This window comes from Marmota flaviventris, chromosome 4 (genome assembly GCF_047511675.1).
Source record: "Marmota flaviventris isolate mMarFla1 chromosome 4, mMarFla1.hap1, whole genome shotgun sequence".
Lineage (NCBI taxonomy): Eukaryota > Metazoa > Chordata > Mammalia > Rodentia > Sciuridae > Marmota > Marmota flaviventris.
In genome coordinates this window covers 62514385-62527307 of record NC_092501.1, presented here as the reverse complement: position 1 = coordinate 62527307, position 12923 = coordinate 62514385, and the positions used below count along the sequence as shown (strand labels likewise).

The 12923-nt window shown below is 39.8% G+C and overlaps 1 protein-coding gene across 1 annotated transcript in view; it reads right to left on the bottom strand.

Moving 5' to 3' along the window:
* Window positions 1-12923, bottom strand: part of Ccdc6 (coiled-coil domain containing 6) — a 109204-nt gene that overhangs the window by 11613 nt on the left and 84668 nt on the right. The window contains exons 4-7 of the mRNA XM_027931247.2: window positions 12235-12338; window positions 10118-10278; window positions 5274-5430; window positions 2176-2276 (exon numbers count right to left, since the gene is read on the bottom strand). Of these exons, the coding sequence (XP_027787048.2) occupies window positions 2176-2276; window positions 5274-5430; window positions 10118-10278; window positions 12235-12338 (523 nt within the window). The remainder of the gene's footprint in view (window positions 1-2175; window positions 2277-5273; window positions 5431-10117; window positions 10279-12234; window positions 12339-12923) is intronic.

Below are 12923 nucleotides of genomic sequence, written 5' to 3'. Positions count from 1 at the left end.
TGAACCCAAATACTATGTAAAATCATAATGCTCTAAGAAAAAAATAAAATGGAAATAAGATTGTAATATTCATATTTTGCTGATCTACTATATATAGCCTTGCAACATTGTCACATGAAAATGAAGTAATCTTACTACCAAATAGGAGATAAAGCCTACTTTGAGGTTATAACTTAAAATAGGATAAAAACTTTCTCATTTAGGCTATATGAAAAACAAACCTAGATGTCATTTATTACATAGTTTAAGGGAAAACCAAACAGCTAATCTATATAAGCTAGCCCCACACTTGATGTAGGTCACACCGCTGGGACAGAAGCAGACAAAGTCAAAATTATGCGGATAGGATAAATTTTCCTAAAGAGTATGTGTTATAATATAAGTAATATTCTGAACCAAGATATGACATTTGGATTTTACTTTTTTCAGTGACTGCAACATTTTTTTTAATCAACTGAAAATTACATACTTCCAAAAATTTCTTCAGGTTTAAATAACTCTAACAGGATATTAAATCATACTAAGAATCAGCATCACCATCAACTACAAAGTAGCCCTCCATTTTGCCTCTCCCTGATTCATGCCTTCCTGATTCATGTAAAAACATCAATAAATCAGTAGGTTAAAAAAAAGACCTTTTCATGGTAATGCAACCAAAAAGAGCTATTTTGGGAAAACAGAGAAGCAAACAGGAAGAGAAGAAACCTTTGGAGGGAGACTTAAGGCCACTGGAGAGAAGGAGAAATAGATTCAGGAACATCCTCTTGGCAAGAACAAGGGACAATGACCATGCCATTATCCATAAGTTAAAGTCCTTTTGGTCTGTGACAACATGCTAGCTCCAAATATACACAAGCTGCCACTTTATGTGTTACACATTTCATCTTTTGATTTTCTCCACTTAAGAAAAAGTCACAGCAGCCCAGTGCTGGGCTGGATCCCCCAAAATCACAAAACCAAGCCATTTCTTTCTCATGTTCTTATTGATGGCCAATGGAATTACAGCACCATTTCCCATCCCATCATCCTTAAGAGGAGGGGTCCTTCACTTTAATTATCGTAACAGAACACATGAAACGCTGTTGCCCTACATGAAAGGTGTTTGACTGTACAAAACCTTTACACTGCTCCACTTGAAAGCAGTCACCTCACTGGATTTCACTGTGAAACTCCTCCTCCATCCCCCTCCCGGACTCCATATACTCTTTCATCCAGTTCTGTTTAAAACATGCTTATCAACAACCACAAGAACAACAGTCTCATCATTTCAGCCACAAGCTGCAATTCCTTAGCTGACACCTGTCTTTCCTCCCCCTCCTCTACCTGCCTCCTGCCCCCTCCTCTGCTTCCTCTTCCTCTCTTGCTGGATTCACTTGTCCTCCTGGCCCAAAAGCCCCACACAGTGCTGGTGCTGAGCCAGATGCCCCGGGGAGGGTGCTTTCAGGTTCAGATGAAACAAGCCTGCCTTGGAGGAAAGACTCCCTCTTCTGTCCCAAGAAATAAGAACAAAGCCAGAAGCAACCTGCCAGACCCAAATCCACTGCTTCTCGTATGGCCAGCCTACTGGGGCCCAGTCCCACTCACGAATCTTGGGAAACATCAGGAGACAGCTCCTGCTAAGCAGAACACAGGCTGTGGAAACAGCTGTGCCCTGCCTTCTGTCTTACTGGATCTGTGACCTGTAGGTGGAGAACCTCCTAATGGCTGCTTCCCCAAGTGTAACACAGAAAAATAATTCTTACATTATTTATTATACTGAGAATAAAAATGAGATAATGTATTTGGAACGTAGTAAAGGAACGCACAGAAGATATATTATAAGGCATCTTGGAAATCTACCCAGGAATTCTGTCCATCCACTGAGATTTAACATCACAGTCAAAGACAGTCTTCTTCTTCTTAACAGTCTTCATTTTAAAAGGTATTTCAGAGTCCAATTCCTCTAAGGTTGAAAAAAATTGAAGAAAAATACCAGCTGTCACTACAGCTTTTGTGCTTAAAATTTTCAAGTTAAGATCAGTCTTGATAGTAGCATGTTTTTGATATTTTCGAACAACACATGACTGTTATCTGTTATCTCTGTTTACTCGATTTTTATATGCTAGAAGAGAATATAATCAGGGTTGTCTATTAAACCAGAAATCATTCAATGAGATAGTGAAGACATATACTCACCGGGTGATATAGGCCTACTTGAACTTGGAGAAGGTGTGTAAGGGATTGGGCTGGACACAGTGCGAGGTCTTAATCCTTGTGCAGACATCTCGTTAAAATACCTAAGAAGAGAGAAGAGGAAATGATTAGAACTGCATTTAAATCACTCTTAAGAGAGCCTCTATGAGAAAGTGTTTGGAGATCACATTGAAGTCAAAATCTGGAATGTTCAGAGTAATAATGTAGCTAGGAGACATTTATAACATGGACTCCCAAGTCACACTGCTCCACTGTTGGCAAACCTCTCTCTACAGGGGCAAAGGGAAGGGAATTCAGGATGACTTCTTAAGATGGAGGCCTGGTTACAGAGTCACATGATACACAAGGGCTATGCAGAAATTCCCCTCTTCTGTCCCAAGAAATAAAAATCCATCCATGTTTTAATGGTTGGGTGTGTGACATGTTTTCCCTTTTTTTCAGTACTGGAGATTGTACTCAGGGGCACTCAACCACTAAGCCACATCCCCACCCCTATTTTTTGTATTTTATTTAGAGACAGGGTCTCACTGAGTTGTTTAATGCCTCATTTTTGCTGAGGCGGGCTCTGAACTTGCAATCCTCCTGTCTCAGCCTCCCGAGCCATTGGGATTATAGGCGTGCACCATGTGCCTGGCTCCCAGAGGCCCTTTACTGCTTAGCTACATGTCACATCTCCAGCTCTTTTTATATTGAAACAGGATCTTGCTAAGTTGCTGAGGCTGGCTTCAAAACTTGCAAACCTCCTGCCTCAGCCTCCTTAGTCACTGGAATTACAGGCATATGCCACTGTGCCCAGCTTAATGGCTATGTCTGAATTGCAATTTGAAACTCAAAACCAAGGAAGGTCCAAAGTTTATGTCATCAAATTAAAGTTTAAAGATACATATGCCAAAGAACTGAATATCGCCTCTTTACGAGGCAAGCCATGTTTAAAACATGGCTACACATTAAAATAGATCAGAGGACATGAGTACCAAGCACCTTCAACTGGTCATGCAAAGCCACACTTTGCTGAGTGTGACTTCCTAGATTTTAAAGTCACATCAGACATGAGAATGCTGAAATGTGATGGTGAGGAATATCAACTTTCACTATGTGAAAGTGAAATCACAAAGTGCTGAAGAGGGAAAATGTCTGCTTGAGAAACTTTTTGATAAACTTCATGGGCTTGTAGTCAGGTATGTGTGCATTCTTAACCCAAGGAAGACCTCAACCTTGATGTTCAGTCAGTTCACAGAAGAAACTGAGGTGGCCACTTCTAAGCATGTTTATGGGACTTGAACAAAATCAGGCTCCTTGACTTCACAAGTATTTTAATTACATAGCCACCATTTATTCTTCCTCTTTAGAGCAGCTCACCATAGTGACACTGGGAAGGACCTCTCTTTGTATTCTACATCCAGGTAGGCAGTCACCACACCTCTTGTGGTCTGAAGTGTCATGATTTTCTTTCTCCCAAATGTGAGATCATCATTTCTAAAATGCAGAGAAGTACTTATTGGGCAGCTGTACTATGGCTGGGGCAACTTGACCTACAAAAGGTAAAGCAGACTTTCTGGAGCAAATATCTGTTCTGGGAAAAAATATTCATCTGGAAGTTGGAAGTAACTTCAGTATTGTCACCACACTCAGAAGAAACTGTCCCTAGAGTATGTCTTATCCAAAATTGGGTACAGGATGCTGTGTAGGGTAACGTGGTCTGAGAATCAAGGTAGTTAATAAAGTAGTTAATAAGATGTCTGGTATTCTAGATGACATTATTAGTCAAAAGATCCTCAGGATTCCAGAGGATTTTTAGGGAAAAAGAAAATGGGGAAATGCCAGAAATGTATCAGTAAAATTTAGAATTAAAGATGACAGTTTTTGTAATATAAACTTTTCAGAAATGTTTATTCTTTTCAAATGAGAAAAAAATATTTTAAATGGGATAACCTACTATCCTCTTTTTATAAATGTCTTTTTTCTCATTTATAGACTCCCATCACAGAAAATCTTACATTTTTCTCGAAATTGTCCACAGGAAATAGATCAAAAGCTTTGGCAGCCCCCTGGATCTATGGCTTGGTGCTCATGTGGCTTAGGGTCCATACATGTGGCTTAATGCCTCACTTTTGCTGAGGCTGGCTTTGAACTCACCAACTTTGTCATCATTACTGCTACTCCTCAGACACCAGATAATCATACACTGACTGCTCAGCCGAGTTGGAGGGGCCACCAAAGAGGCTCGGTCTCACCTCTCACACTGAGATGTGATCCTAGCTCACAGAACCCTGATCCAGGGAATTTCCTTGCACAAAATTTCCTCACAGAAATGATCTGGTTCAGAGAAAAGCTAATCTCCTACCTATAGGGTTCTTGTTTTGTATTTCAATTTAGATTTATTGCTTATCTTCACAACCACTTTCCTCTGAAGTTCAGAGGAGGAGGTAGAAAAGAGAGATCTAGATGGGAGACAAAAGCTCAGACCATTTCCTCTAATTAACCAATGGATGACTCCCTCAGTTTAGCCCATTCCTAGTGAGACAGTGAGGAGGTTCAATGAATAGCCCCCTGCAGATGAAAAGAAAAAAAAAAAAAAACACTTCAGTTTTATTTTTAAAAGTACCATCAAAAAGGCTCAGAAGTTATCCACTGTGCTATGGCAAGTCCTTGAAATAGCCATGTACATCTGTCTCTCCTTCAACCTACAGTAAACATTTGTTTCCTTGGGCTACACTACAGCTTGCTTATCCTTCTATGGGAATTTAGCTGTGCTTAAGCTTTACACAGCTTTAACACAGTCAACAATAAAGGCAAACTCAGCTTCCATTTCTTCCCCCACCAAATCTCTTTAAATGGAATTTTTTTCTTTATTTTCTGTTTAAGGAAAGTGTCCAACCTCCTGCATTCATCCATTCTGCACATCTATTTTAATGGGGTGGCATTCGTCCTCACTGTTACCCCCTCGATGTTAATTAGATGTGCATTTAAGCCATCTAACATCACCATATCTAATAGGATACAAAAACAAGTCCTTTCTTCAGACCTCTTTTGGTTTTGTTTGTTTGTTTTAAATCTGATGACGCAGGACAAACCCACACCTTTCATCATCCATTTCTAAGCTGGACTCGCTCTCGGAGAGCTGTCGACAGAGGGCTTCTCTTCTCTCCATTTCCCTCTGCAGCTTCCTCTGCAGCCGCAAGTTCTCTTCCCTCATGTGACGTTCCTCCTCCAGATACTGGGCCATTTTCTCCGAATCTGCAAAGCCAGAGTTCTCAATTAAACCACATTTCACACAAGTAGTAGCCAAATCTTTAAAAAAAAAAAAAAAGGAGAATCCAGGTCAGCTCCTACACTACAGAGAGGGCAATTACTCTGAGACAGTCTTTCTCTCTCTCATGCATACAGAAGAGATCTGAATTTGAAGTTTATTGCAAGCATCAAAATTTATCACTGATTTACATTTAGAAAAAAATACAAAAGGAAGTGCTGGGAGGTAGGCATCTTCATTTCCATTCCTTTGCATTCTAAGGAGCTTTAAGCAGAAGAGGAAATAGAATTGTAACTGAGTCTGGAGGTAATGGCTTCTCTATTGCTGGATCTGGAAGACAGGGGAGTCCAGTTAGGGAAATGGATTCTGCCACAGGATGCCCTCCAGGTACCACTTTGGCTGCTTCCTCCAGACACTGCAGATCACCTCTGGGGCCTGTCACACTTGTTAGCACAAGTATTGTCCCTGGAAAATGAGGTGTGCAAAGAAGCACTGTGCTAGTAACGCTCAATAACAGTTAACATTCTCTTGATAAAAAACAGAAATTAACAGTAAACAAGAAAGTTTGAGACTCATAGTTGAAATAGGCCTCATATGTAGTGTATGATACTGTTGCTGTGACAGACGTACAGCATGAGTCAGATGGCAGGTACAGGTCTGGATACTGCCAGCACGTTTAGGGCTGGTGTCCTGCTTATGATGTACACCCAGTACACCCAGCCTCCAAGCTATACACAGGGCCCAGGATGACCCAGGCAGATCTTCTTCCCCAGGATATGAAATGGGAAATTATATCACTATGAGGTCCCTGAATCTCCTTCTGCTAAGTTCCCTTGTCTTTCTGAGGTTACTGTTCATAGGATCATATCACTTTCTCAATAAAATGCAAAGCTCTCTCCTCTACTTTCTGGTTAACCTGAGATAGAATCTGCTGTAACCAAGTAAACAGAAAAATTTTAGTACAAAACTCAGTATCTACCAATTATCTTGCTTTCTTTGTTTCTTCTTAGTCAATGGACTTAGGAAAAATAAAAATCTCCATGTTTCTCTCCTTTGAAAAACAGTTGCAAATTCAGGGATTATGTGAATGTCTCTGAGAGCTTTCTATTAGTGGTTACTACTCTGTATTATTGGCCAAGTCCAAATTAAAGAACATGGGAGGAACTGAATGCGCTGTGATGCTCTCCTACATCTGACCCTACCTGGATTCCCAGTGGCCATGAAATTTGTTTCAGCAACTCTGAAGGTCTAGCAGTTTCAGCAAATAACTTATGATGGTAACTGTTTAATGATTTCCAAGAACACAACAGTACAGAACGTTAAAAAGTTCAACATTCTTATTTTAGAATTTTTTTAAAAATTATTAAACACATTATGTAGACTAAACACTAAATCCCCCAATTGTTTTCAATCTAGCTAGAAACCTTGCCATCTAATCTAGACTCAAAAATCTCTTTAATTGAAGGCATGCTGGGAAAACATTTACAAACTGCACTTTTAATATGAACAGTTTCTTTCTTCCCAAATATGAAAGTGTGCAGAATTTTTCCACTTAGCTCTACTGGAAGCACAAGATGGGCCCCTGGGCTTACTTACTGTTCCTAAGACACAAGGGTGACCATCACAACTAGTTGCCTTTCTCTAACATAAACAGAAAAGCCTCCTAGAATTGAAGACTCATTAGGTTCTCAGAACAGTTATTTAAGAGGAAGCATGTCTTTCAAACAAAAATGTCAATTATTTAGCACCTGGGGCATTAGCAGGGCAATACTGAAACAAAAATCTACAAGAATATTTCTTAAGTGAGGTAGGGTCCTACATCCCCAGGCTTGCTTGCTTGCTTGCTTATTCATTCATTCATTCTTTTTGGAGACAGGGTCTCAGTGGGAGGATTAGAAGAGTACCTGGCAATTCCACAATTCACTCAGATGCCAGAGGCACAGACAAGAACCCAGGTGGATGTCAAGGACCCAGGCATAGAGGGTGGCACCACCTCTACTGGGCTTACTTGCCCTATAGGGTCTCAGTGGGAGGATTAGAAGAGTACCTGGCAATTCCACAATTCACTCAGATGCCAGAGGCATAGACAAGAACCCAGGTGGATGTCAAGGACCCAGGCATAGAGGGTGGCACCACCTCTACTGGGCTTACTTGCCCTACAGAGTCACCCACCTTCCTTCACTCCCTAGTATTCAAGGGCCACAGTTTGTATTTCCTCCATCTTTGGCTACCTCCCAAAATTTAGTCAAAAATACCATCAACTGAGGGCGACTTCCAGACAAACTTGAAAGAGGAGGCCCACAAAGGATCCTAACCTGGTCCATACATTTTGCATTCCCTTCTAATTTGATGGGTAGGAAATACCAATGCCCAGACCCCATCTGAGCCAATTAAATCAGAATCCCTGAGCATGAGAGGCCCAGCCACTGTTATAGTAAAGCTCCCAGCAGATTCTAATGCTCAGTTAGAGCAAAGAACTATTGAGAAAGAGGATCAGGTTCACATGCAGTGGGACTTCCAGGTGGGAGCCAATGCCACATCTACACCCATAGGAAGTACAAGTCAGCAAATCTAAGAGGGATGAGGCAGACGGTGAGGAAAAGCCATGGCTCATCCTCCAAGCCCAAAAGAACCAACTGCAGACAGTTAAAAGCCACTTGCTGCTGCTTTGGTTCAGCTGTTTTTGTCCTTATAAGCTCAGAATAGCACTTATGGATACCTGCGTTGGTATCTACAGTCTTTTCAGAGACCAAATTGTGTAGCAGGGAGAAAAAAGTAAAAATGAGAAATCCTTCCTCAACATTTTTCCCCAAGAAGTTTCCTTGGAGCAAAACAAGGCAAGTATAAAAGAACAAGAAAATGGCAAACTGACAGCACTGAAAAGAGCTCAGAAAGGTGCTCAAAGGTATTTGTCTACCCAAAGCAGAAAAACTCAAAAACAGACAAATAATAGCTGAGAAATTTTTGATTAACCTCACATGTTTTCATGGTGTATAATAATTAGTATATAGAAACCTGGGATACACATCAGAATTACTTGTGTTTAACATTAAAAAAAAAAAAAAAAAAAATTTTTTTTTGAGTGGTCCACACGCTCTACCCTGGTGTAAGTCCAGAACCTCTGTGGTGTTAGAATGATGGTCTGTGTCCACATGCTGAACCCTAACACCTATAAATGCTACTATTTTTCATGACAAAAGGAGCACTGCAAATGTGATTAAGGATTTTGACATGGAGAGATTATCCCAGATCATCAGGGTAGGCCCAACATGACCATAAGAACCTTGATAAAGGGAGGCAAGGGCCAGGTGTGGGGGTGTTCACCTGTAATTCCACTTGCTCAGGAGGTCAAGACAGGAGGATTGCAGGTTTGAGGCCAGCCTGGGCAACTTAGAAACATCCTGTCTCAAAATTTTTTTTTAATTAATTAATCAAGAGAGCTGGGGAAGTAGTTTGGTGGTAAAGCTCCCCTGAGTTTGAGCTCCAAAAAATTCCACCAAAGCCTGGAGCCCAGAAAGGCAGCAGCCTCTACACGTTGGAAAAGGCAAGACCAAGGATCCCCTCAGTCTCTAGAGCCTCCCCACAGGAACACAGCCTGCTAACACTCTGATTATTAACCCAGTGAGACCCACATCAGACTCCTGGCCTCCAAGTTATTAGGTAATACATGTTGTTTTGACTACTATGTTGGGGTGATTTGTTCCATCAGAAATAGTAAACTTATATACTGTACTTCATAAAGAGCCTGAGTGCTCTTGATGTACCATCCCACATGCTAACCAAACCTGTGTAGGAGTTTGGACTAGAACTGGACTAGAGCTTAAAATGAACCTCAAGAAGAAACAAAGAGCCACTGAAATCTCCAATCACATTCTGTATGACCCTGCACAAGCACCTGGGATCTACGCTGAAGGTATTCTTGCACAGGTATCAAACATGTATGCCAAAATGTTCTCTGTAGTTGTGGCCTTAAAAAGAGTCCTTTGGGATGGAGCTACTTAAATTATGGTATGATCAAAGGACCTAAGGCAGCTCTGTAAGTATTAGCTGGGGGAGGGGGGGAAATAAAAAACTTGCAAGACATAAAAAGAAAACACAAAGGTACAAAAAAGTATATTCATTTGTATGAAAGAATTTTATACACACAGCTAAGTATTCAGAAATCTAGTTCCTTTGATTTCCAATGCAACATCTTGGCCTTTTCCAAAATATTAAGTATAAATAAATATGAAATGCATTTATTCCTCAAATACCATGAACAAATGTCAGATAAGACTAAATTTAATAGGAATGTAAACCCTCTATTCTCTGGCTACTTAAGTGCCTCCATAAGTGTATTGAAGACTCCTACACAGGTTTGGTTAGCACAAACTGAGAGATAAACATGGGAGAAAAAGATTAAAAAATACCACCTGCGATTCTGGACACTTCTGATATTATTTGGATTATCTTCTGGAAGTATTCTAAACTGTTTGCTCTCCTCTACTGTAAGACTTAAAAAATACATTCCAGGATGACAGATACATTTATGAAAACATCTTTCAGCAATAAATACAATATGAATTTAATTAATACAAAATGACCAGTAAGTTGAGTAATACCATGTATTTGGTAAATATATTAAGTCAAGAGATTTAAAAAAAAAAAACCTCAGTGAAACAGGAGGCTACGTACGCTGTAACTGAGCAGCTCTCAGTTGCTTCTTCAGCCTTTCCACTTCGTTCTTTAAAAACCTGATGTGACGCATCATGTTTTCTGGAGAATCAATCTCCATGGAGATATCTCTAGGTGATGGTGGAGCAGAGACAGGCTGGTCCAATTTCTCTTGCAGGATTCTTCATTGAAAAGAAAAATTTCAACAATGAAAACCATTTGCCTTCAAAGGACAAAACAACATGCTAGCTGGAAATTTTGTTTTAAAATCAAGCTCCTGCAATTGCCAGAATTCCCAGGATTGCTTAACTCTCCTGCCCATTTTTAATTTGTTTGGTCATCCTAACTTGGTACTTTTGGTCAGAGGGCAGAGCTAAAAGATCTTACCTCCTATTTTTCTTTTGAATGACGACTGGTAATTCAGCCTTACTGCAAAGTCTCTAACATTTGGCTCTGATTATTATGCCTGGAATACAGTGGGCACTCAGAATTATCTGTTGACTATTTAACGTGTTGGTTTTAGTGCACAGAGATAATAAAGGAATTCCATTCCTAATGCTTTTGGTCAAACTTATGAATCTCCATGGAGTATGAGGATGAAGTCACATAAACACACTCAACATTTTTTTTTTTTTTTTTAAATGAACTGGGAATTGGACCCAGGAACACATTAGCACTGAGCTACATCAGCAGTCCTTTTTGAGACGGGGACTGGTGAAGTTGTTGAGGCTGGCCAGGAACTACCATTCCTCCTGCCTCAGTGTTCAGAGTCACTGGCATTACAGGCATGCCCCATAATGCCCCAACAAGAAACAACTGATAAAATTTGTTTCTGCAAAACTGATGCCAAGGGCATGGCAAGGTGAACTGAGGCTCTCTTTTCTTCTGGCCAAAATAAGGCAAAAAGTTAAAAACAAAATTTAGTTAATACCTGGTGCTTCCACTGTTACACCAATTATCATTAGGTTGAAACCCTAAATCCTGATAGCTTTTGAGGTAAAAAAAGAGAACATTTCATACTTTTCAACTCAATAACTTCATATTTATATATTAAAAGTCTCCAGGTGCATTCTACAAAGCCTGAATGGTAACATCTTTAATCCCTTTCCATAAGCTGCTGGTGTCTCTGGGTTTTAACTTTTTACCTATGTTTGCCCAAGTACAAACTATGAATTAACTCTAGGTGTACTCTTTCTATAGAAAACTATAATGTCAAATAGTGTAATGGTCCCTATATTTACTACATAAAATATACTTCGTGTAATTAATTTATTAGTATTGCTATGACAAAATTTATTCAATTTTACATGAATATTCCTTACAGATGTATAATTTCCATTTTTCTTAAAGCTGTGTGGTATGTCTGTACTTGTTAATCTAGAGGTGATTCAAAACAATTTATGAAAGCGCATCCAAACAATATTTATGACAGAAGGAATTTGGGTGGCAAACAAAAGATTACGGTGAAGTGATTTAATACTTTCAAGACACTCATTTTTTATACTTATATGCACATCCCACAGACAGAACCTTCCTGCTGTTCTTAAGCCCTGTCTCAACTACTCCCAAAGTACAGTGATTAAAACTGAAAGCCTATTGGCATCTTGCACAAAGGGGTTGAATAAACATTGGTTGTTGAGTGATAGTTCATACCCCTACGTACATTTAACAAAGATGCTTCACCCTAAGCGTGCATAGGCATTTCTTTACAGTAGGTTTTAAAACAGATAGTAATTCTTCTATTAAAGTCTCAGCCTCCCTAATTAAGAAAATTCTAGAGATGCATCATAATTGATAGCACACAGTATATCCTAAGTACTTTGGAGAGCAGCCGCAGTAAGCAGTTCAACAAGGTGAAAAGTTGCAATTACAACTACCTTGAAAACAATTCAAAGGTGAACAATAGCACCATGAAAAATTTTGTTGTTGCCTCATGACACCAAATGAACAGAAATTCTACTGAGGAAGAGGACAAAGTGCACAGAGGCGACCAATACAGGAAGGCTTCAGAAGACTTATTTTTCCCTTTGGCAAATTATAATGATGTGTGTCACCCAAAGAAGTCAAATGTCCCATTGTTCACCTTCAGTCACACAACCACACCCACACCCCACACTGAAGAGCAAGACTAAACAAACCGCTTTTCAGCTTCAAGTTTATCCATCCTTTTCCAGAGACGATTAACTAGTGCTTCTTGTTCTTGTTCCAATGTATTTTCAAGGTCAATCTTCTCCCGTCTCAACTAAAGGAAGGAAAAAAGTTTTACCAAAAACGGCAGGCTACTGAAACTCTAAGCATTAGGAACACCTTGCTTGGAGAACAGTGCAAATACATGACCAATCTTCTAGAACAGATATATTAAATGCTATCTAGCTCGCTCTTTCTTTCTTTTTTATGTAATGGGGATTAAACCCAGAAGTGCTTTAGCTCATCCCCAGGCATTTTATTACTTTTGAAAGAGGTTCTCATAAAGCTGCTATGTTGCTGAGGCTGGCTTTGAATGTGAGGGTCCTCCTACCTCAGCCTCCTAAGTCGCTGGGATTACAGGCCTGCAGTACCACATTCTGCAAGTGCATCTAATTCTTAAACCTTACTCGAGAAAACCAACACAGACTCACTCTTTGATATGAATGCTTAATTGCCATCTGGCATATTAAATACTGAAACAAGAAATTTAATTAATCAAGGATCTTGGAAATTCTTCTCTAGGTGAGTCTGGGGCATTCTGTTTACTAGGAGTATAGGACGTATCTGGACTTGTTCCTTGGTCCTACACATAGTTCAATGTTAAATCATGAAGGCTAAATTACCATTTATATAAATAACT